This window comes from Macaca thibetana, chromosome 3 (genome assembly GCF_024542745.1).
Source record: "Macaca thibetana thibetana isolate TM-01 chromosome 3, ASM2454274v1, whole genome shotgun sequence".
Lineage (NCBI taxonomy): Eukaryota > Metazoa > Chordata > Mammalia > Primates > Cercopithecidae > Macaca > Macaca thibetana.
The window spans coordinates 16,948,255-16,974,163 of NC_065580.1; the positions used below are offsets into that span (position 1 = coordinate 16,948,255).

The 25,909-nt window shown below is 43.0% G+C and overlaps 1 protein-coding gene across 39 annotated transcripts in view; it reads right to left on the reverse strand.

Moving 5' to 3' along the window:
- MGAM (maltase-glucoamylase) overlaps positions 1-25,909 on the reverse strand; it is a 273,176-nt gene that overhangs the window by 175,105 nt on the left and 72,162 nt on the right. For 11 of the 39 annotated variants that reach the window (XM_050782212.1, XM_050782213.1, XM_050782220.1 and 8 more), the window contains exons 45-57: positions 25,452-25,540; positions 23,392-23,441; positions 22,811-22,978; positions 21,184-21,336; positions 20,653-20,853; positions 18,728-18,882; positions 17,908-18,076; positions 17,543-17,639; positions 16,695-16,807; positions 15,302-15,427; positions 14,036-14,164; positions 13,670-13,780; positions 13,280-13,342 (exon numbers count right to left, since the gene is read on the reverse strand). In XM_050782212.1, the coding sequence (XP_050638169.1) occupies positions 13,280-13,342; positions 13,670-13,780; positions 14,036-14,164; positions 15,302-15,427; positions 16,695-16,807; positions 17,543-17,639; positions 17,908-18,076; positions 18,728-18,882; positions 20,653-20,853; positions 21,184-21,336; positions 22,811-22,978; positions 23,392-23,441; positions 25,452-25,540 (1,624 nt within the window). Of the gene's footprint in view, positions 1-415; positions 505-1,096; positions 1,222-3,493; positions 3,551-4,780; positions 4,866-5,483; positions 5,633-6,360; positions 6,478-6,569; positions 6,605-6,721; positions 6,856-7,638; positions 7,778-8,579; positions 8,668-9,462; positions 9,598-13,279; positions 13,343-13,669; positions 13,781-14,035; positions 14,165-15,301; positions 15,428-16,694; positions 16,808-17,542; positions 17,640-17,907; positions 18,077-18,727; positions 18,883-20,652; positions 20,854-21,183; positions 21,337-22,810; positions 22,979-23,391; positions 23,442-25,451; positions 25,541-25,909 lie in introns of all 39 variants that reach the window. The other 28 variants (XM_050782199.1, XM_050782200.1, XM_050782196.1 and 25 more) reach the window with 18 other exon arrangements.

Here is a 25,909-nt window from a genome sequence, read left to right on the forward strand (position 1 = left end):
ATGGCTAGATGAGTACACACTGGAACAGTATATTCTCACTGCCTCACTGGCAGGGGCATGATTTTTATATCGTCAACGTTTGCTCATAAGAATTTTGGGAGGAAGACATTAACATTGAATTAGGGAACAGTCTTAAAACCTTTTCATCTAAGCACCCATTGACAATAAAATGAGAGCCTATTATAGATATCACTGGCTAATGGGAGAATTGTTAGAGGTACACATGTATATTTCTTTCGTCTGCAGTTCATCTACCACTATCCCTGAATGGTGCGACCAGAAACAAAATACTTCAGTGACTCTTGCTGCTGTGCCTGCTGAGATTTCTCCCACAGCTCAGCGACCAGCAGGAGGGAAGGACCACAAGTCACAGGTGCGGGTTTGGAAACAGCAACATGATCGTAACAGCGCTCACCCTTTGTTTGCCCATCATCCCAGAAAAGTTCTCCTTTTGCTTCTTTGTTCTCATCTAGGGCAATGATAAGACCAAGAGGGTTCTTTCGACTGTGGGGAACAAGATTCAAGAGACAAGACAGGAGTCAGAGAATTTTGCCAACGGAGTTGAGAATATTTCCATCAGATTTCAAACTGGAAAAGATACTAGCAGCAGATGATTCTCAGAAATGAGAAGTATCCCAAGAGGGGAGACTTCTGGTACTAAAATTGCAACAGTCCTGGCAAATGAATGAGGCTGATCACCTGGCTGTTAGCGTGTTTTGAAAAGCAATTCAAAGGGTTTAAGGAAGGACATGAACTACAGTCTTTCAAAATCCACTGGACACGGTTCTAAAACAGCAGCTTCTGCAAAGCTGTTGTCAATCGTGGCTGCTCCTATATTGACTTCCATCTCAGATGTGAGATTAAAAATGACGTTCTTAGACCTATCATCTCACTCCCTTAGACTTCAAAGAGTTATTAATAATTAGTCGAGTATCGAGTCTGAAAAAGATTAACATACAAACAAGCAAACAAAGAAAAACAAGTGTTGAGTAAAATTGCATGTGGGCTTGAGAGTGATGCTTACGTTTTGGTGGGCTTCATTACAGATTGTTGAGCTAACTGACATGTAAAGGAAAACCTGAGTCCTGTCATTCACCTTAAGTGGGTGTTCAGTGCAGGCTCTTGCCAGGGCAGGATGTAGCCCCCACGGACATGAAGATTAATGTGGTCAAGAGGGGCTGGCAAGGTCTTCCACTGTCCTCTTGCGTTCATATCCACACCCTGTGGGCAGAAGGTAAGAGATGATGAAGGAGAGGAAAGGACCCTTCCTGAACAACGCATCCTGCCAGACATCTCATCCTCCCCTCTGATCTTATGCCTGCTCATCACCCTTCACCACTTACCTGCCATTACCCATTTCGCATTTACCAAGTGCTGCATAAAATCTCGCAAGGCTGCTATCATATCTTGTTAGGGTCTATGCCTTTGCTTCCACCGTACAAACTACATTTGCCTGATGTGTGACAGGAAGAGGTGCTACTCTCTCACCTGAATCAGAAATCTAACCTAAGGGACCATCCTTCCATCCTACATGTTGTCAATTAGAGCAGGGCTTTTCAGTCTCAGCACTATTGAGATTTGGGGCCAGACACTTCTCTGGTGATGGGGTATCTGTGCCTTTTGATATTTAGCAAAATCCTCAGATGTCCACAGCATCGCCTCCTCACCCCTACCCTGTTGTGCCAACAAAAAATATCACAGGCACTGCCAAATGTCCCCTGGGAGGCAAAATCTTCTCATTTGAGAGCTACTACTTTACAGGTAAGAAGCTATTATTGTTGAGAACTAGCGAATATGCATGGCTGTGTTCCAATAAAACTTTATATGCAAATCAGCTAACACCAGATTTTTTTGTAGGCCATAGTTTGCCAGGCTGTGCTCTAGAACGAGTAATAAGTACCCAAACTTGGGAAGGTGACACTTCTTCATTAATCCTAACTATGAGATTCATCTTCATTTTTTAATTAAACATCAAAAATTTCATCTCTCTCTTTTTCTTTTTCTTGAGACAAAGGCTCGTTCCATCGCCCAGGCTGGAGTTCAGTGGCACAGTCTCAGCTCACTGAAACCTCCGCCTCCCAGGTTCAAATGATTGTCATGCCTCAGCCTCCCGAGTAGCTGGGACTACAGGTGATCTCCACTACAGCAGCTATTCTTTTTGTATTTTTAGTGAAGACAGGGTTTCACCATCTTAGCTAGGATGCTCTTGCTCTCCTGACCTTGTGAACCACCCACCTTGGCCTCCCAAAAGTGCTGGGATTACAGGTGGGAGCCAGAGCGCCTGGCCCAACTTCATCTCTTTCTAAACCGTTTGCTCTGCGATTTCTTTTGTCTTTCCCTCTTCAATCAAAGACATCTTCTGTTACTGAATGGGAGACTCAACATAGACACTCAGGACAAAGGCCAGTCTCACTTAAAGAAAGCTGGCCACTCTTCCTAGGGAAGGCCTGGCTGGAAACCACATAGCAGAGCCTTAACATGTTACCACCCTAAGGGCAGATCCAGACTAGCAACATGAAGGGGAGCCTGGGGCAGTGGAGGGGACTTGGGCTCCAATGGACTGAGAAGAGAAGGAACAAAATTCTACATCCTTCTCCAGTTTTCGCCTAATCTCACTGCAATCCCTTGGGATGAAAGGGGCCAGCACATGCTCTGCTTCTTGTTTCTCTGCTTGTACCCCTTTGCTGTATTGCCAGCCCTCAACTATGTTCTCCTCAGAAAGTCAGAAGAAGAAGCCTGGTTAGAAACGAAGGAAATACGTCCTTTGATTCTTCCCCAAGAATCAGGGTCTGACTTGTCAGGGTCCCAGCAAGAGACCACCACCCCAGAGCTGCCCTGGAAGACCCTGGCTTCCCAGCTGAGTCTTTGGGAATCATACTAGCAATGAAACTATGCAGCAAGGAGCTCTTCATTGTTGCCTCATTTCTAAATGTACTTGCACTGCTTAGACTCACAAGGGTTGGGTCCCACACCTCTGTGTGTGTTTTGCACATTGTCTAATCACTTGTGTGCCTTAGGTAATTATGTGCATCACCCTTCTTTGAGCGTCTATGCTATGGAAGGAGATATTTAATAAAAAGAGACAAAATGGCCTCTATACTTACAAACCTACAGGAGGCAAAGATATCAACATTAAAAACAAAAACTACAGTTGGCAACACAATCTCAAATGTTGGCTACCATCTGCCTTCACACAACATGGTAAATAGCAGTGATAAAGGAAATATTAAAAACTAACACAAAGAGAACACCCACAAAAATCCAGACCCTGAGTGAGATGCTTTATGTGTTACTTCACAAGGGTTCTATGAGGGAAGTCGTCTTACCCCACTTGGAGGTGAGAAAACTGAGATTACAAGGGTTAAAGTGGCTTCTCTAAGACCACATAGCAGGTGGGTTACAGATCCAGCATTTGAACTAAGGTCCATCAGATGTAAAGCCTTTGTTTTCTCCACCATATTCCCATGTTGTATAAACATTCAGAAAAACTTACCGTGTAGTAATCGTACCAGCGGGCTCTAGGGAAATATGCAGTGACATTTCTGGCATTCTAAAATGAAACACAAACAAGGTGAGGCAGTGGGCACCATATGCCAGGACAGAGAAATCAGACTGCTTAGGAAAGAGGTGAAATAACTGTGATGGCTTTAGACCCATCTGCCTCATATCTGGAGAGGTTCGCGACTGGGGAAACCTTCTTCCCGTTTTCTTTTTTAAATGGGAGATTTGTCTACCCAAAACAAGTGGCTTTCATAAAGCACTTTGGTATCCAGGACTTCGGGAAAAAATAAATCACTGTTTGCTCATAAACAATGACTTACCCCATTTCCTCTTAAAGAGACAAACAACTGAGGTTGTGTTTGGGCAGAAGAAAATTTTGTGGGCACAGTAATATTTTGGGGCCAGGAGCAGTGGCTCACGTGTGAAAAACCAGCTCTTTGGAAGGCCGAGGGGGTCGAATCATGAGGTCAGGATATCGAGACCACCCTGGCTAACATAGTGAAACCCTGTCTCTATTAATAATACAAAAAAAAATATTAGCCAGGCATAGTGACATGTGCCTGTAGTCCCAGCTACTCGAGAGGCTAAGGCAGGAGAGTCACTAGAACCCGGGTGGCGGAAGTTACACCGAGCCAAGATCACTCCACTGCACTCCAGCCTGGGCAACAAAGTGAGACTCTCTCTCAAAAAAAAAAAAAAAAAAAAAAAGATTTGGGGGAGGTACAATTAACTGGTATTTTCTTCAGAAGCCTAATGAACAACAGAAGTAAAGAAAGGCTTTTACTGCTGGGAGGTAATCCTGCACAGGAAGGGAAGGCGTGGCCAGCAGCAATACAAGTACACACATTGCCAAGTAATCCTTCTGAAGAGTTGTAATAGTGCTAGAGAACTCTTATAAATTCTTTACGACACTGCCCCCATCTTTACGACACCGCCCCCATCTTTACGACACTGCCCCCATCTTTACGACACTGCCCCCATCTGACCTTCTATTCCTTATTTTAGTTAATGAAGAAATGATTGTGTCATTCAATACACCATGAGGTCTTTTCTTCTTGATCATCCTATGAAGCAGAGTTGTTAGGCTCATTTTAAAGATGAAGGAGCTGCGGTCCAGAACACCTAAGTGACGGACTTCAGCTCAGAAGGAGAGGAATAGACACAGGGAAAATAAGAAACCATGTCTTACGACCCCCACTAGCTCAGGCCTCTTCTCCTCGTCCTTTTCCCCAAGCCTCACAGGTGGGATCCTCTCCCCATCGGAGGCCTCCATACTCACGCGCTCCAGGACAGGGCTGACCAGGAAGGCTGGGCCCAGCAGGAACTGACTGTCTATGTCCCACGTCACCTGGTCTGACACAAACCTGGAAAGGGAAATGAAGGTGCCCAACAGAGCCCAACAGAGCCCCAGCCCGAGACTCGGAAGAAGCTCCTCAAGTTCAGATCCAGTCGGAAATCCAGCTGCCCCTGAGCCTTCCTTGCCTTATCCCTAGGCCTAGCTTCATCAGGAGCACCAGCCTCTGGTCTCCCCACGGGATGTGCCTCAAACTTCAGAAATGCTGGGATGTAGATGTGTTCTCTCCTGTAAACTATTACCTCATTTCTTAACCATGGCACATTTTAAATGCAAGGATGGCGATCCTCCCTCAAATCTCTTGCTGAAATCCTTCTTTTGTGACTTGGGTCCATATAACCAAACTGACAAAACATAGATAGGTCTTTGCACAGCCAAATCAGAATGAAACTATTCTATGCTATACGGCATGATTCAATTTTGTTCATTGTATACACGGCCTTTTTTCATGACCTATGGTACGTACAACACTGTGCTAAAGAGAGTAATAAAGTATGGTCTGGGCCTCAAGGGTTCATGTCAAAAGGCAAGCATGTCTTCAATCTGGAAGAATTCTGTATATCAACTCCCGCCATATAGAATGCAATAAGTCATCCATTAGTCATCAGGATCCCTGCTGGACACTCACTCATGAAGCAGAGGCCGCACAACCGTGACGCCCTCCGTGTGGGCCTTATACATCAAGGTATACAGATATGGCAACAGGGTGTATCTGGTCTGCAGGACATTTCTGGAAATATTCACAAAAGCAGCATCCCAGGATACAGGGTCTTGTCTCTAAAGAAGAAAGAGAACAGTGTTGGGAGCTCGCCCTGGAAGTTCTAGGGGATTTAAGAAGGTCACTGAAAGCATATTCCAACTGAAGATCACTCACAGCTAAACAAAAGAAAACTATACATGAGGCCCAGAGAATATTCTTAATAGACTGGAAAGAGTCACTGAAGCTCTCCTAGGACAGCTGATAAAATCTCACTGTAAGACATTCTTTTTGGTACAATTTTGCCTAAAATACAGGAAAAAAAAAAAATCTAAAGAACACTGAGGGATATGGTTCATTGAGACACTAGGTCGTAACAATTTTTAAGGGTGCACTGGGTCATGCCTGTAATCCCAACACTTTGGGAGGCTGAGTCAAGTGGATCACTTGAGCCCAGGAGCCGGAGACCAGCTTGGGAAATATGGCAAGACCCCACCTCTACAAAAAATGCAAAAATTAGGTGGGCACGTTGGTATGTGCCTGTAGTCCCAGCTACTCAGACAGCTGAGGTGGGACAATCGCTTTAGAACCAGAGGTCGAGGCTGCAGTCAGCCATGATTGGGACACGGCACGATCCAGCCTGGACAAAGAGTAAGTACCTGTCCCCCCCAAAAAACAACAACAACAACAACAACAACAATTTTTTAAAAGATATCCCAAGAAATACAAACTGCGTTAATTTTAGCTCGGAAATGGAGACTGTATCTCTAGTGACACAGAACACGGGAGGCAGAAGCCACGGTCCTACCCTGGTCCCAATGGTGTTGTGGTTTCTTGAGAAGGGGTAAAAGGCCCCCAGCTGCATCCAGCGAACACACATCTCATATTCAGCGTCTTGAAAGAACCCACAGATATCTGCTCCTGTCTGAAACAAGAGGAAACAAAACAAGCCGGCTGATGATTTCTGAAAGATGTCCCCACCTTCTTGGTGCTTAGGAGGATCCCAAGGACACTCACATAGGATATGCCGAAGAGGCTGAACTCCATCATGCCTGCAATGAGAAGCACAGCAGTGTCACACCAGGCTCTCACCACCCGCCTCCTCGCACTTCCCCAAGTATCCCAACTCCCTGCCCTACCGGCACAGGCCCTGGGAAGGAGCCACGCACCAATGATAGATTTCTTCAGCTGATCCCACGCGGCCGTGTTGTCTCCCAGCCAGTGTCCTGCCCAGCGGCCAGAAGAGGGAAATGTGGAGCGGGTGATGACGACCCCTCGCTGTCCCGTCACCTCCTGCATGGCTCTGGTTGGAGGACAACAGGAGGTAAACTGAGAGCACGGCCAAGGGAGCAAAGGCCAGAGAGCTTCTGCTCCCAGAGCCCTTGAGCCTAGTCAATGTTTGCTGTGTGATTGGAGGGAACATGGGAACTGATCCCCGATAATGGAGATAATGAGTCATGTGTTCTCACAGTGCTTTACAAAGAACTTCACTGTAGCGAACTCACAGGAGTGGCCAAAAATAGTAAGGAATTACTAAATCTTGCTATTGGTTTCCTCAATACGTAGTTTTCTATATTTGGGGAGGAACACAGTGAAGATCATAAGATTGTCCTTAGAAGAATTCATACCATCTGTTGAGCTTGCAAAGGGGACTGTGTTAATTTCATAGAATACCAGTTACCCTCCACCAAGAATGGCCAAAAAAAAAAAAATCTCAAAATATGATTCACTTTTGAAATAAAGGGGAGAGATGCCCAGTCTCTGTGTTTCCTTCACCTCCTGTAACTAAAGCTATTGCACCGCCGGCTGCCCTGTGTGATCATTATGGTGTCTCCATGTGCGTCTTTAACAACAGGATCATTAAGTTTTTCACTGGTGGGACCATGTCTTATTTAAATCTGTCCTCCTCCTTTTAATCAGAGGGCCTGGCTCCACATCAATGAGCATTTGTTTAATAAGAATCATTACACGGTTGTCATGAGAATCTTCTTAACCCTTGGAATGGGAATGAAAGAAAACTAGGGTGGCTATGTCAGTCCCTGGCAATCCCTCCGGGTTGTGACAGCTGGAGAAGGCAGAGACTCACTCGTATGTGGGTCTGGTCTGGGACCACCCGTACAGGTTGTGCACGTTGTAGTGCTGCACCGGGGAGCCGTCTGGGAGGATCTGCTGACTCTCCATGCACAGGGTCTTGCTGCTCAGACCCCTATCCCTGGACTCCAAATCTGAGGAGGAAGAACTAGTGAGGTGAAATCCAGCCCTGATTCTGTTTATCCCTGACCTCTCCTCAAGGGATTGGATACTGGATCTTAAGACTGACTTGGGCCCTGCCTGTGTCACTCTCCATCTTCCCAGAGACATGAGCACAGAGCCCCCAGCTCTGAGCTGCTATGGCACCTGCAGTGTTTCCAACATCAAGTTCACTGAAGAAAGCGGAGGTGTAAGGAAGAATGTACAGCTTTCGAACACTACATGACAGACTCCTTTTTAGGCTTCTGACTTGCCAATTATGTCCATAATTCTATGAAGAACACATCATTATCTGTCTTTTACAGTTTAGCAAACCAAGATTTGGAAATATCGCATAATCTCTGAAAAGTCACAAAACTCCTAGAGAGAACAATTTCTGGAGCCAAGATATGAACCTAAGTATAACTCCAAAGTCCATCAGCTGCATCATAAGGGGAAGCCAATAATTCCCACCCATTGATGACACAAGAAATTCCTGTGATGGAATTCACACAAGCCGAAAAACTTAGAAACCTACCTCTGAGGATCCTTTGTGGCATGAGCACTGCTAACTGCTTTCTGGACAAATTCCAGGAAATTTGTTCAATGAGTCTAGTCACTTGCACATGCCCATCTGGGTAAAGTAAGTGCAGCATTTTTGTCTCTGGTCCCCAGTAAACCACAGCAGCCATGAGGATGTGCCCTGAGCTGTGCAGGCACACCCCTGGCCTCTGGGGTCCTCCAGTGGCCATCCTTCCAGTCCTAGCTCTGCCAGTCAAGGAGACCAAGGGTTCTTACGTGGCATGTAGGGAGGGCGGTTCAGAGAGGCGTCCCTGCAGCCTGGAGAAACTGCCCCATTCACGAAATTTGATGGTTCATTCATATCCTAGAAATGCCAAACACAGACATAACTCACTTTTTAAGATAATTTACCCAGCCAATTCTGAGCCAAGGAAGCAGTGAATAAATTGTTCAACATCCAGTAATCCCTGTAGATGCCAGCCCTGGGAACTTCAAATCCTGGTGAGAACTGGCTGGAAAGATTAATTCACTCCTACAGAATGACTGGCTAGAGGTTTTAAAAAATAAATCTCTTCCCAGGTGGCTGTGAGGCAATCAAATTTCCAAGAAATTCCTAGTAAATTGCCTCCAGGATTTTTTTTTTTTTTCAATTTTTTGAGACGGAGTTTCGATCTTGTTTCCCAGGGTGGAGTGTAATGGTGCGATCTCGGCTCACCACAAACTCTGCCTAGTATGTTCAAGCGATTCTCCTGACTCAGCCTCCCAAGTAGCTGGGATTATATGTGTGCCCCACCACACCCGACTAAGTTTTTTTTTTTTAGTAGAGACAGCGTTTCTCAAAGTTGGTCAGGCTGGTCTCAAACTCCCAACCTCAGGTGATCCGCCCACCTCAGCCTCCCAAAGGACTGGAATTACAGGTGTGAGCCACCACACCTGGTCCGGCCTGACAGGTTTCACAGTAGGAGTGTTAGGTCCGGTACACAGTCTGAGGGCTATCGGGGATGTCCCACTCCTGAGAGGAGGAAGTGTCTGATATGTCCAAAATCTTCCTTGGACAATGACTATCCTCTTGACTGAAGGTCAGTGGTCCATATACTCAGTCACACAAAGATAGACAAGTGCCACAGGTACACACACACACACACACACACACACTTACAATCCACAGGCCATCAAACTTCAAGCTCCTCTCTGGATTCTGCGGATTGTTGTACAGTTCTTCTATTTCCCTCTTCCACCACTTGGCAGTTGAATTACGGAAAAAGTCTGGGAAGGCCACGTAAGCTCGATATAGCTGTAAAATATAAATATAATTTATGTGTCCCACACAAACATATAAGACAGCAAACAGGCACTTACTGAGAATGCAACTCACACAGATACTTGAACTGCATGGTGACAGACGGCCTGAACAGGGCCTAAATAATGTTATTAACTAATTAGAGAAATGTAGAATGGGAAGAGAAATTAGCGCAATTTGCACACCTTCCCAGCATTTGGAAAACATCTAAAAACTCTTCTCTTCATATACACATGGTTAACGACAAGCAATGACCTGAACTAGTGACCTCATGTAATCCATGCCCAACCCTCAAAGTCCCTCCTGCCATTTCCTAAGCACTCCTCAAAGACAAAGCCAGGGAGAGACTGCAGACATGAGATGCATGGTAATAGGTTAGGAAGAAACACCCAGGGAGTCCCTCCTATGTCATCCCCACTGAGAGAGTGGAGGAAGGAATAAGATTACATTTCAGGATATTTGACCAGTACGCCTCAGTTTTTTCTACAATTTCAGAATCACAGGACAACTACAGCTGTTGGAGCATAAATTGAGAGGACTTAAAGAGGATGCATCAACTTCCCCTTATTCCCCTCTTCCCTCAAATAGTAAAAGCAGTGTCTTTACTTATCTGAAAGACAGATTCAAGGTACAACTTTTTATCTACATTGTAGATTTTTGCGAGTAAGAAGTTTGCTTTATATTCTTCAGAAACAGATCAGCCTGCATGGGTCTGGTTGCCAAGGATGTGAGAAGACAGTGGTTCACATCACGCAGAATCTTGAGAGAAGTGGGCATGCCAGGGATGCCTTTTGTGAGGAAATGGAGTTAGAAACCAGGAAACCCGACAAAGAGAACCTTTCACCAGAAACAGAGAGCTCCAGATCACGCAGAGTTAGGTACAATGGGATAGGTGGGGGATGGAGAATTAGAATAGAGTATCAGCCCCATCTGAGTCAGAATTGTATCCCATACGGGGTACACGTGGGTAAACTGGCCAGCCATGACGTATGAAATTCCCTAAGTACTGCTCAGATGACCCCTTCCACCTTCATAAAAATGTTCTGTCGTTCTCCAAGGTGCTGACTTTGCCTGCCCATTTGCCTTGTGGCTTCTGCCTTCACTTTCTCCAGTCTTCAAACAGTGATGTACCCATCCACGCACTGGGCCTCAGGATCACCTAGCAGTCTTTTTGTAGCACATCTACAAATGCTACAAATCTCAATTCATAGATCCCATCACAGATTTAATGAATCAAATTGCTGGAGCTTCGGACTCAGAAATCTGCTTTTCATAGGCTTCTTGGCTATTTTATCCTCAGTGAAGCCAGGCCTGGACATCAGTGGCTTCATCCTCACCAGCCTCGTCAAGTGGGTCTCACTACTAATATTACAAATATTAGATTGGTGCAAAGGCAATTGCAGTTTTGGAATTAAAAGTAATGGCAAATATTACCTGTGCACCAACCTAACAATTACAATTATTCTATCTACCAATAATCACTTATGAGCTACCTAAAAGATTACGTGAATCCCCTAAAGAGTGTTTCTTATCAGAAACCCAACTGGCATTTGAGGCATACGATTTTTTGTGGAGAATCCCCTGCAATCAGAGCTATCGGCATCCCTGCCTACTGCCCATTAAACGCCATCTGGTGTCCCTGTGATAACCAACACTGCCCTCAGATTTCCAAATGGCCTCAAGGTGGCAGTGTTGCCCCTACTGGCCACTGAACTGTGGGGCTCATAATGTAGTACCTGACTACTTGATAAAAGTCAAGAGGCCAATGACCCAGAACTTATCTGGCTGGGCAGGTTCCTGTGTCCATGTGGGCTGCTTGGACCCCTAAGCTTCAAGTTATTCACTGTGAGAATGACAAGAGGACAGGAAGCTACGTCTTCTCCTTTGAATACTTATCTGATAGATGATTGATAGATAGACAGATAGAGAGTGGATATAGTAGGTAAATGGATAGATACGATAGATAGAGAGATAAATAGACAGACAGACAGACAGACATAGATAGATACTTGTTCAGTACTAGATAAAAGGAAAACAGCCTTGAACTGAGTCCGACTCATTCTTGTCAATCTTTAAAACCTGCCCCAGCTTCTGTTTTGTTTGTATTGTTTTACTGAATTTACCAACAGAAAATAAAGACATGGACTCCAATAGCCAAGCAACCTCGTCCCAACTGTGTCTCATTTTAAACTGAAAAGAGCAACTGCTGCCAACTGGCTCTGGGATCCAGGAAGTCAGAGACTAACAGAGAAGTAGGCATCACAGGCTTGCAGTACCTTCTGCTCTCACTACCCTGTTGGAGCTGTCCGAGGTCCCAGCCTCACGCTCCAGATTTTGGGGTTCTATCTAATATACGTCTTTCCCTCTAGGACTCACCACTTGCCCTCAAAACCAGCTTATCTGGATAAGGAATGAATTTTTGGCCTAACTCTTGCCAGTCAGGTTCCTGGTGATGACTGTTTCTCCTGCACCTCTCTCCATGGGCGACAATCTTTCATCATGTAGAAAGAACCCCCAAAAGAGGTCTTTGCCCCTGGGCTTCTGAGTGGCTGCTAACTGAATTTACAGCTGCTGGGATTTGTTCCCACAATATGGATATTTCTTTGATTAACACTTCATCCTGAGAGAGTATCTAGACTCCACAACATATACCACATTGCTGACTGCACAGGCCAGCTTCTTTGTCCCTTTAATTCCTGGCACATGTCCTAGAAAAGAGGCCTTTTCCTTGTCTCCTCAGCTCTCCTGTGCGGGTCACACAGGCTACATATGCCCTGCTACAATTTCTACACAGAAAGAATAACCATTATTGAAGAACAGCTCAAGAGGTAGGGCAAGGTACTTGCTCTCCAGGAAGTCCTCGGCCCCACCCTGACAACTCTGCCTGTGGATACTGTCACAAAAATTGATAGTAAAGCACACAGGCTGCCTCAGTTCAGGAGACACACATCTTGGCCAGAGGATGGGGCTGTAGGCTTCCTAGACCTGTAAGGAGCCATGTATTCATTCAAGCAAGAAATGCTTAGTGAATCTGGAAAAAAATTCAGGTCCAGAAGCATGGGCTCCCTGGATCCATTATAAGCAACGAACTGTCCACAGGAGAGAGCAGGTTTTACAATAAGGTTGGAAACTGAGAGGTAAAAGCAAAGTTGAGAAATGCAAGGAAGGATTGGGCTCAGAGGAGGACTTATAAGTATGAAGATGGAGAACCTGTTCATGGGGAAAAAAAGAAAGATATACAAAGAAAAAGACCTAGTCAGTCTTCGAGGGTTGAAGACTGTTAAAAAGGGAAAACCATGGCAACAACAGATGGTATGCAAGTCCAGGGAAAGATAGCATTTCTAGGAGGTATCACCCAGTGGAAATTTCCTGGGCCTTTGGAATCTGACAGCCTTGGAATTGAAATCACCACTCTGTCACGTAAAACTGGGGAAAAATAATTTAAGCTCTCTGGGCTTGAATCCCAAGGATAATAATACATATCTACATCCCAGTGGACAGTAAAGTGTTACTTCATATAAGGTAATCGGCACAGACTGACACCCAAGACACATAACCTAAGTGTTTGTTCCTTGTCATGTCCATGTCCATGGTACAGGCATGTCCAGTATCCCAAGGAACGGCTGCTCCTGCCTAGAAACCCTGACTCCACCCAAATTGACAAAGACCCTTTTACCTCCACTTGGCTGTCCCAGTCTAGAGAGTCATTCACAACAACACCAGGAAAATCGGGCCAGACCTATGGAGAGAAACACACTAAGTAGCGATGCAAGAGACAGTTTCCCTTACACAGGATTTCCGAAGAAATTATTATATAAACCATGTCCTAGGAGCAATGACACTTTGACTATCATGTAGGATTGACATAAAAGAAAAGTGAATTCCATAACACGTTACATTACTTTAAAGGTCATTAATTGTATCAACAATATTGTTTGAGAAAAGGAGAGCTTCACACCTTGGGTCAAAATAGAAAATGCCAAAAATCACACACACAGGTGTGTGACCCCCTAACCGTGACCCACCCTCAGGCTAGGGACTAGTGGATCATCACTTAGGATTATACCTTTCCCCAGACAATGTCTCCATCATTTGGGTATTTGATGAAGACGTCATCCTCCAAGCCCCGAGTGAAGGCAGGATAGGGCTGTGTCTCATTGCCAGAAATGGCTGGATCCTGAAATCAAAGCATAAGTCAATTGGGAAAACCAAAGACAGAGAATGAGGAGAAACAGAATAAAGGAAAACTCCTCCAGGGTGAACTCGCTGGCTTCTACCTGAACTGTAGACTTTCTGTGAGTCCTGGGAAATACAGAATTCTTACTGCACTTCAATTTATCTATTTGAAACATGGAAATAAAGTATAACTCTTTCTCCACCAAAGCCCATACCTGCTCCCAAACAGACAGCACACATTCACATCAGGACTAACCAGAATGAGGATGACCCGCATCCCATCAGCCTTCATGCGATTGATCAGAGCTGGAAACCCAGCAAACTTGGGGCTGAGGGTGAAGTCCAGCTGCCGCTCCATGTAGTCGATGTCTGAGTACTGCACGTCCTGCGGGAGGACACGGGGAGCTGAGTGGCTGCTGCTGTACATGCTCAAGCTTTACAGGAGAACAACCCTCCACTATACATGGTGGAATTCCAGACAGCTTCTCGTTGATGCTTTCAAATCCCAGCTCTGCTATTTCTTAGGTACAGGTGCTGGGAAATTCACTTAATTTTTACAATGTTCAGTGACAAGATAGAAAAAAATCAAAGTCAGCATAAAATAAGATGAGAATGTGTCTCTAGCATGGCTATTCTGAGGAAAAGATAAAACACTGTTTGGAAAGTGCTTTGTAAATTGCCCATATCAGGTGTGATTGTGATGACGTCCTACAAGAGACTGCCCCTGGTATCAGTGGTTCATGTTGAGGAAAAATACTGTTAATTATCCAGGGGTAATGGCAAATCTACTACAAAACAAAGTAAAGATGTATAGTTGCTTTGGAATACCGAATCTTGAGGGTAATCATACACAACATTCTTCCTGAGACTGTCATATTGCATTTCACTATCCACTAATGGAAACACTATGTTCCACTAATGGAACAATTGTAAACAATAGAAAAGTGGGATAAAATTAAATGTGGGATGGTTCATGGGATCAATTCTCTGATGACTGGGTCCCCTCCCATCCTCCATTGAAGAATAAGGTTTATTTCCATCTGTATGTCCTCTGGAAACCCATCCCAGGATTTGTGTAATCCATCAGTTACTAGCTCAGAGCTGATGCAGGAACTGAGATTGTATTCACATGTACAGTTGTCTGACCGATTTGTGGTTAGTCTTTTCAAGAATTAAGTAAAAGACCTATGGGATATTATTTATTCTCGTGATACCAAAGATGTTTTTGACCAAATGTTTTGAAGTCATGTGAAAGAAATGGAAGGAAACATGAGACAGCAGAAAGAGCCCTGGAGCCAGCCTATCTCCCCCTCCGGGAAATCACAGTGAGTCTTGAGTTATCATCTCTAGAAGATGGAAACAAGCACCCTTAACTACATTACTGTGCTCTGGTGAGGCTGTGATATTGTCTGAAACAGAACATTATGTCTTTATAGACTCCCAGAAACATTAGACAAATGAACCCAGACACAGAGGCACCTGGGTTAGTTACGCAACTCCAGAGACACGACTGAGAACGTACATAAGGGATCTGGGCGGCCATCATGTCATCATACAAGCTGGCGATCTCAGAGTCGTTCTGGTATCCATAGCGACACAGCTGGAAACCCAAAGACCAGTAAGGTACCATCACAGGCCGGCCAATCAACTAGAAAATAGACACAAAATATTAGTCCTCAAAACAGAGGCACCAGATTGAAGTTGTGCATCAAGTAACAAGAATATTTTTCCATGCCCCAAGCTAGACAACTAACTAATTGAAATCCACATCAAAACTGACAGGATATAGAGCCACTGGGATACTTGGAGAAAGCTTTCTGCTAGGCTTGAACTCCTTCTTGAAAATTATGGAAAAGCTGATTTTACTCTATTCCTAGAGACACTGTAGGTAACTCATTAAGAAGCCCAGAATAAGAGACAAATGCCTGGCTTAGCATACAGGCTCCAATCCTGCTACCTGTGTGAACTTAGGCAAAAATTAAGTAAGCTCTTAGTGCTTCAGTTTCTTCATCTGTGAATAAGGGATAATAATAGCATCTGCCTCATAGCGTTCCTGTGAGGTATGAATGAGTTAATATGGGTGAAGTACTCGAACATGCAGCAAGTGATAAATCAGTGATGTGCACTTGGTAATATATAACTGTGTGTTGTTGCTGCACAACCACCATGGTCACAGTCACCATCGCCATTATCAATGCCACCATCATCACTATTTTCACCATCACCAACAGTACCATGATCATGCCCCCACCACCATCATTACCATTATCATTACCCTTCACTACCATCACCACCACCCCACTACCACCACCACCACCATCCCATCATCACCACTATCATCACAACCACTATCACCAACATCACACTCCTCACACCACCCCACTGTCACCACCACCACTGTAACCATAACCACCATCATCACTACCACAAATAGCATTATTACAATCACTACCACAAATACCATTATTACCCCTACCCATGTCACCATCACCACCACTATCATTATCACCAATACACCCATCACCACCACTATCACCACTATCATCACCATCACCATCACCACCACTACTACCACCATCATTATCACCATTCCCACATCACTATCCCCACCATCAGCCCCTACTGCCATCATCACCATCACCACCACCATAACCACAATAACCACCACCAACAACCACACTATCACTACCATCACCACCACTGGTACCACTATATCTTCTGCTCTTCTGCAATGCTTACAGAGGCTATACATTTAATGATAATCTGAATGTGTTTATTTTTTCTTATTCTATAATCTCTCTCCAACAAAGACCAATATTTCCAGTTATCATCTAAGAGTTATACTAATGGATGTGGGCTCTGGCATCCAGAATGTGCTGTATAAGTGCTTGATAAACAACTGGATTTCTTCCTACCTCCGTGTACTGCTGGGTGACAAGCTCTGGAGTTGGCCCCAAGAACACATAAAAGTCCAGAACTCCCCCTGTGGTACGGTATGTCAAGGCAGGCAGGGGCTGGAACGTCACGTCTGAAAAGGAAGAAAAATGCCAAGCCAGATGGAAACTTTTCACATCACGAATCACCCCTGAAATCCACACATTCTCCATCTTCCTGCTCCCTCCCTATCACAGAGTGGTAAGAGCAGGCATTTTCTATCACACTCACACAGAACTGAAGATCATCAGTGGAAGTCTACAGGTCCTGTTCCTGGGTTTGATTCTTTTTGGGGTACTTTACTATATTTTGTCATTCTACTCTTATAAAATTACTGTATTTTACATTTTAAGTTTTATGTTGGATACAGAGATACATGTTCAGGTTTCTTACATGGGAATATTGCGCAATGCTGAGGTTTGGGGTATGGATTCCATCACCCAGACAGTGAGCACAGTACCCTACAGGCAGTTTTTCAATGTACCATACACACTCAGACCCCCAGACTAACGTCTCTGACCCACAGTTTTAGCCTAATTCAAATTATATAACTGGCTCCCATGAGGTGACCTCCAGGATATTTGGAACCCACGTAGTGTTACTATCCTTTCTTATGTGATTTTTACCAAAATAAGAGTTGGGTTAAATCTTCTTATAACATGATTCTATACTGAAATAAACAGAAAGGCTAAACACAAAGAAAAAATAAACACCAATGCCCATGAAATGAAAATTTTGACTTCAAGGAAGAGTTAGGCTAAACACATTCTAAACTGACTCAAGCATGATTGGTAGCCCCCAAAATAAGGGAGGCGCTGGACGGCCTTACCCATGGCATTGCTGTTCAGCAGGAACACTCCATGGGCACTGCCGTCCTCCTCCAGCCCCATGTAGTAGGGGTGGACCCCATAGGAATTCTTCTTGTACTGGAGAGTCATGGGGAGAAGCAGTAGGCGTTTAACAGACATTATGCCTGAGAAAGAAACTCAACAAAAATGTGTTTGCTAAGATGGGTCTAGTTTTCTCCATGAAATCAATTAAACACGTGAAACAAAGAAGCCTTAGATGTGGCCCACTCCTCTAAAACCAGAATGAGACGACCAAGTGGAGTTTGGGAAGATGAAGCCCGAAGCCTGAGCAGTGTGGGAAGCCTGAGAGAAGCAGAGACACAGATCCCAAATGATCTGTCCTTACCCCTGGGGGCTGGTCTCGGGAGAACATCCCCCAAGTGTGCCACTCCAAGTCTCTCCTATAGGATGTGTGCTCAGTTTCCCCAAAGCCATAGAGGTACTTGGAGGGAAGGCGGGTGGAGATGCGGATAAACATGTCATTGAAGGTGAAGCCAAGGAGCTGAGAGTCCCAACTGAAACACAAAAAGGCAGACTTGAAACAGAAAATGGGCTTCTCTTTCTGCTTCCAGCAGCTGACTTTTCAAGGACAACAGAATGCTTGATTTTTATCCAGAACCTGTTCATCTACAAAACAAAACGGAAACTCAACTTGATTAAAATATCATAGATATCTTCACTAAAAACCCATGAGTTAGTCTCCATTCATCTGTTTCCCGCTGTCACTGCCTCCTTTCACTGGTCCTCCACAATACAAATTCAAGCACTCCTCACCATCACAGCTGGGTACACGCCACACCAGCTCCGCCTTCCACCCTTGCACCCCTCAGCGCATTTTCTACATAGCACTCAAAGTGATATTTACTTATTATTGGTTGTCATGAGAAGACAACCCTCAGCTGTCTACAAGGAGCAGCACCTCCTCTAGACAAGGCACCCCATAAACATTTGTTGGATGAATCCTCAGGCACACTCGACTGCCTCAGTAACTACTTCCAGAATGCTAAAGATTTCCCACAAGAACAGGTCTGAAGGAAACAACTCATCCATGGATCTGGAAGTGGACAATGTGATGTTTGGAACCAGGATATACATCCAAGGACAATGGACCTGGCAGCGAAGGCACAGGTAGACATCAACTCTGAGTCACACTAGAAGCCACTCACATTATAGTGCCTGTACTCCTGCGGCGAATTTCAATCCCAAATGGATTCTTCTTAATGAGGACATCATAGAGTTGACCCTCAGGGGTGCCGGATGGCACCGTGGGTACGTTCAGAGGAACTGGAACTTCATACCGATTGTTGTTGGGATCATAAATCTAGGCCAGAGGAAATCGATTTTAGGCAAGAATAGTATTCTTGAAACCTATACCCTTAGCAGAATCTTTTTTATTTTTGGACAAAAAGTTAGGATGCTATGTTTCTGTCTTCTTTAAGTTCATGTTATCTCAGATTTAATTAATATATCAAATAACAATATAGGATTTAACATTTTTTCTGTCATTTCTCATTATTCAGGCCTCTGTTACATTAATATACTTTATGGGACATTGGTGCTGACTTAGAAAGTCATTCTGGAATCAGTGTAGTATTTATGAATATGTTACTTGTTATTTTATGTGGGTATATGAGTATATATAAATACCTTAAAACCATTATGACTTGAAAAACAAACCTGTCTCCCCAAAATGAAATCAATTTAATTAAAATAATCTGAATGTCCTTGCTGAAGGTGGTATCTAAACTGATTCATGAGTACCTAAGACATCCCTGCCTACACAAGACACTAGGGATGTGAGCTGTATAAGCAGCGTTATGATTTTACAAAATTCACATGCTAATGATTAGTGAAAGACAGCAGCTCACAACACCTGGGTGACGTGTGCTAAGGGACAGCTATGTAGACGTGCTGTGAGATTCTAGCGAAGGAAATGCCTAACATTGTTTCTGGGAGACTGAGATGGTGTCATGGGAGAAACACATGATGACTCTTAAAAGCTTGGTAGTTATTAACCAAACAAACAAGGGAGATCAAGTCATTCTGCTGAAGAATAAAAACCGCACAGGCAGAGAGTACTAAAGTGGGCCCTAAAGAGGCAAATATTTTGGAAAGAGCTACTCTATGGTCAAGAGGTAGACTAGGCAACGGTTGAGGCTAGAACTCCAAGGAAGTTCATTCACTTCAAACTCACTGGGTGCCTACAACATGCTAGTACTATGATGTACAAACATACATCAGCATCATCCCTGCATTACAGGATGTACAAAAACTCAGAGTTCGGATTGATGTCAAATTATAAAGAACCTTTTAGGCAATGTGACAACATCCTCATCACTTTCACTTACTGTGTCAATAACATTACAGCGCTAACCATGTGCCAGGTTCTGAATTAGACTTCAGAAACACAAAGAGGAAAGGGCATATTCCTGCCCTTGAGAAGCTTAGTTCAATAGAGAACTAGACATAACAGCTAGTCCATCCCTAGCCCTTAAATGCAATTAAATCTTGGAAAGGAATGAAATTACTGCATCTTGATTCCTCTTTTACAGAAATCTCAAATTCATTATCCCAAAATGAACATATCATCTGATATTTATAAAGCACAAAGCTTTTCAGTATTCCTATTCCAGTTAAGGTCAGCACCATCCATATTAAGACGCAAGATAGAAACTTGGTCTTCATTCTTGATTTTCCCTCTTCATTGTCACCTGCTTACAATCGAGCACTATATCCTGTCACCCAACTTTCTCAACCTCAGACAGGTCCACTCTTCTCCACCTGCATTCCAGTGTCTAGTCCAAACCTAAACCCTCAACTGACCTGCCTAACTGGTAGCCTCCCAACTTGTCTCTCCGTACCCACTCTTTCTCTCCCAACCATTTTCCTAACAGTAGCCACAGTAATCTTTTCCAAATGAAAATCAGGGCAGGTCTCATTGTTCCCTCAATGATTTCTCACTGCTCTCTGGATAATGATCTAGTCTATTGTAGCATGATTAACTTATTTTAGGGTTCTGTGACTCGGACCAATAAAAGGTAATGGAACTGAAAAGGGTCTAATCACTACCTGATACATGTACTGTGTTTACCTTGAACTGCAGCATTTCATTCTTATGGTAAGTGACATCCAGGCGAAGGGGGTTCACGGGTGTGGAGGGGAAGGCATTGGCATACATGGAAGACTTTAAGGAGATGTCAGCTGTGGCCCCATGTGAAATATATTGAACATTACTGACAGAGTATAGATCGTTGACAAAATAGCAAAAAGGGACTCCAGAAGAATTGGATGCCTGAAAAGTAAGGGTAAAGTCATAGATCAGCACAGCACATGGTCTTAAAGTTCTCTAACATAAACGGGGTAGAAACATCATTTTATCCGACAATAAAACCAGCTCATCACTGATCACTTGGCAATAACATAAATTCCTGGTCTCCAAGCAAAATATTCATTTTAAAAAGTTTCACACATGTCCCCACCTACTCATCACATCCAGATCATGTCCCTTAGGAAGTCCTTTCTATGGATTTTAAGTAGTTATGTAAGTACTACTGCAATGCTTAAGAAACTATACATTCGGTGTGGAGATTTCCATGCACGTGAACCCCAGCAGCATGGTTACCTCCCAGATACAGCCACGGGCAATGCAGTTTTCTGCAGAAGCGCCATTCTCATCAGGGTAACAGTCTATTTTTTCATCATCCCTTGTCTTTATATCCCACTCCACTGTGTATGCTTCTCCCAGGAGAAGATTGATGTCTGTGATAATGGCAACCTGTAAGAATGCAGAAATCACAAGGAAATTCATCTTTAGGAGATAGGCCTTGCAAGATCTGAGGCTTTTTTTTTTTTTTAAGAAAGAAAATAGAAATTTGACCAGACATTCAACCATCCAACCAACATATGACTTTAGCTCATAAGAAGAGAACCGCACATTGGGGGAATCTAATTAGCAGCAACACGGCAAATGTCTCCTCTCTAGCAGAATGTTGTCCATAGCATAATGGAAAGTATTTGGTCAAATAAAACCCGTCATGATCACCCCTTACTCTTTTCTGCCCTGACTCCTCTTAGCCCTCTGTGTCTTGTCAGGAAGGCTCTCTTCTGCACTTCCTCTTTAGCATGACACATGGTGTCATCCCAAAGTGAGCTGATCCCCTTGCTCTCCAGTCCCCAAACCAGTATCCCCCATTGGTGTGGAGTGGTAGAAAGAACACAGCATTAAGAATCATATGATCTGGTTATCATGTCCACATTTCCATAGAACATTGAATAAATGATTTCTTTAATTTTTAATATTAATGGGTATATAGTAGGTATACATATTTATGGGTTATATGAAATATGTTGATTCAGGCACACAATGCATAATAATCACATCAGGATAAGTCGGGTATTCTGTTTCATTTATTTGGGTTTCAATTTTTGCAACAGCAAAATTGAGAGGCTGAAAAAAATCATGTATTTCTTTCCATTTCTAACACCCTAGCCTCTTTGTTTCTGTAACCCCAAAGACTCCAATTTTGAAACCTTCCTTGCTTATCATTCATTCAAATATTTAATATTTTTCTACATACTTTTCTTATCTTTGACATTTCTTTAAACAGCACTTCCCAGGTTAAAGTTCTCACTTGTCTGGAGTAATAAAATCACATTCTAAAATTATCATCCTTCTCCCAGTCTCCTCCCAGTCTAAACCATCTTATACTTCCCTGTTCTACTAGTCCCCAAACCCACTCCCACTCCCAGCAATGCTCACACACAGTAGCACAGCCTTCATTCAAGGATCAACGTGAGGCCTTTTGACAATTAAATCAAGTTGGTAACTAAGACCCTCCAAAATCTGACCACAAGTTTCCTATGCAAACTAGCCTCTTTTTCAAAACCAAATCTTATCTATGCTATTCCAGTCATGTAACTTTCACAGGCTAATAATGTAAGGCTGTTCCCCACTTTCCTAATTTTGCTCTTCTTGTGCCTCATTGTAATTATAATTCTATTTGAGGGAAAAGGAAGTGAAATCAGTTAGAGAGAGAAGAACATTGAGAGGCAGAAAAGTAATTAAGAAGGTAAACACCCAACTCATTCTAGCTCTTGCCACCTCATTTTATCCCCAGTCCTCTCACTTCCCCAAAACTGGCCTCAAGGTTGCTCTGTTCCTTCAAGAACCCATGCAACCTTGGCAAGAAGGAACAACATGATACTATGGAGAATTCTCAATACATCATCTCAACATAATGGGTTTTTACCTTCAGGTTAGAATCGTAAGTGACTGTAGGAGAAGTCTGACTTGGGACACCATTGTGTTTCACTGTAACATTGCTAGGTTCCTCCGTCCCAAGAATTTTAATCTCATTAAATGCTAAATTATTGGGGTCCTTGTAGGTTGATTGTGAAATATTCACCTCCAAGCGGTTCTGCAAAACAATTAAGTCCAATTATGCATAAAGGTATGCCTGTAATACACAGATTCTCAAGTCTCTCAAATATTCCATTCCAGACCGGATACCCCCCACTGCCCAGGATGCCTCTCTGCTTTCTCTACTAGTGTGTGCTCAAGAAGTACAAAATTATTTTGATAATCCTCTAATTTAAAACAATCATAAAAACACACACATATTTTTAAACTGTATTTAGAAACACTATTTGCTATATTAATGCCTCCTTTTGAAAACTTCGATGAAATCATAAATAGAAATGTGCTCACCTATAGCCAATAATGCACATAAAGTTACAAATATAATCACACAGATACAATATACACAAGCACAGATGTGCTAATGGTCAGTCCAAAGCCCACACTTAAGATTCAGAAAAATATGTTACTCACTTGAGTGACAGAAAACTCACATAAAAGATACACTTTATTGGCCACAGTATCTGCAAATGAGAGAAAGTCAAGTCAGATTCTGGCTTGCCCACCACAGAAAAACAGATTTCACACCCCCACGCTTTTCAGTTACATCCTGATGTCACAAATGGCAGTATTTCTGTTTCCTTATGGATGAATAATATTCCATTGTATTCATTCATGAATGTACACTTAGAATGTTTCCATATCTTGGCTGTTGCAAATCATGCTGTAATGAATATGGGAGGAGTGAGTATATCTCTTAAATGTACTGGTTTCATGTCCTCTGGATATACACCCAGAAGTGGGATTTCATGGGATTGTATGGAAGATTTGTTTTTAATTTTTTGAGAAACCTCCATACTATTTTGCATAACAGTTGTAACAATTTACACTCCCATCAACAGTGTAAAAAATTCCATTTTCTCCACACCCTTGCCAGCAATTATCTCTTATCTTTTTTACGATTTCGATGCTAACAGGTGTGAGGGGATAGCTCACTGTGATTTTTGATTTGCAATTTCTGTCATTTCCTGATGTTGAGCATCTTTTCACATACCAGTTAGCCACTTGTATGTCTTCCTTGGGAAAACATCTGTTCAGGTCCTTCACCCAGTTTGTAATTGGGTCATTGGATCTTTTGCAGTGGCGTGAGTTCCATATTTTTTATATTAATCTCTTCTGAGACATATGGTTTGCAAAGATTTTTATCCGTTCTGTAGTTTGCCTTTTCACATTGTTGATTGTTTCTTTTGCTGTGCAGGAGCCTCTTAGTTTGATGTAGTCATGCTTGCTGCCTTTTTGGCATTTTGCCTTTGCTTTTGGTATCATATCCAAAAAGTCACTACCAAGACTACGTCAAGGAGGATTTTTCTATGTTTTCTTCTAGGAGCTTTACAATTTTAGCCCTTACATTTAAGTTTTTAATTACTTTCCTCACAGTAGCCAAGATAAGAAAACAACCTAAGTATCTATCGGTGGATGAATAGATAAACATATTCTGGGACGTATATACAGTAGAATATTTTTCAGACATAAAAAGTACAACATTCTGCCATTTGCAACAGCATGAATGACTCTGGAGGACATTATACCAAGTGAAATAAGCCAGAGACAGAAAGTCAAATACGACATGGTCTCACGTCTATGTGGAATCTAAAAAAGTTCATCTCTTAGAAGCAGAGCCTACAACAGTTGTTCTGAGAGCCTGCGGCCATGGAGAATGGGGAGATGATGGTCAAGGGTACAAACGTTCAGTTAGTAGATGAATAAGTTCTGGGAATCCAGTCTGCAGCATTGGTGGTGATGGATGTGTTCATTAAAATAGCTGTGGTAATCACTATACTATGCCTACGTATATTAAATCCTCACATTGTCCACCTTAACTATATTCAATCTTTATTTGCCAACTAAATATTTTACAACTAAATAAATAAATAAATTTTAATCTACATATTAGATTAGATGGACAAGCGTCTCCAAGGCCAACCCATTGTTTTTCCTTCTCTTTCCTACTGGAACATTGCAAAGATTCGCTTCCAAGGAATATGCTTCAAGGGAATCTATTTCCTAAACTTGAAGCACAAGAATTGTTAGTATATAGGAGCCACCAATAGGCTAAAATGTATGGCTAGATGAGTACACACTGAAACAGTATATTCTCACTGCCTCACTGGTAGGGCCATGATTTTTATATCGCCAACATTTGCTCATAAGAATTTTGGGAGGAAGACATTAACATTGAATTAGGGAAGACTCTTGAAACCTTTTCATCTAAGCACCCACTGACAATAAAATGAGAGCCTATTATAGATATCACTGGCTAATGGGAGAATTGTTAGAGGTACACATGTATATTTCTTTCATCTGCAGTTCATCTACCACTATCCCTGAATGGTGCGACCAGAAACAAAATACTTCAGTGACTTGCTGCTGTGCCTGCTGAGATTTCTCCCACAGCTCAATGACCAGCAGGAGGGAAGGATCATAAGTCACAGGTGTGGGTTTGGAAACAGCAACATGATCGTAACAGTGCTCACCCTTCGTTTGCCCATCATCCCAGAAAAGTTCTCCTTTTGCTTCTTTGTTCTCATCTAGGGCAATGATAAGACCAAGAGGGTTCTTTCGACTGTGGGGAACAAGATTCAAGAGACAAAGACAGGAGTCAGAGAATTTTGTTAACTGAGCTGAGAATATTTCCATCAAATTTCATACTGGAAAATACACTAGCAGCAGATGGTTCTGTTTCTTGAGGTACAAACACAAAATTGACAGACACATTTTTCTGTAATATCAACAGTGTCACAGGAGATAGCCACATCCCAAACATTAGCAATAACATCTGTGTTGGAGGTAAGAATTTAAGCACCAGAGTCACTGCAATAGCTCAAATAAAAGCTGCTTCTGCAACTACCATTTAGAATACAGACTATGAGAAGAGAAAGAAATCTTAGGCAATAACTCGTTCAGTCAGATCACTTTAGCAATGATGCCCTCA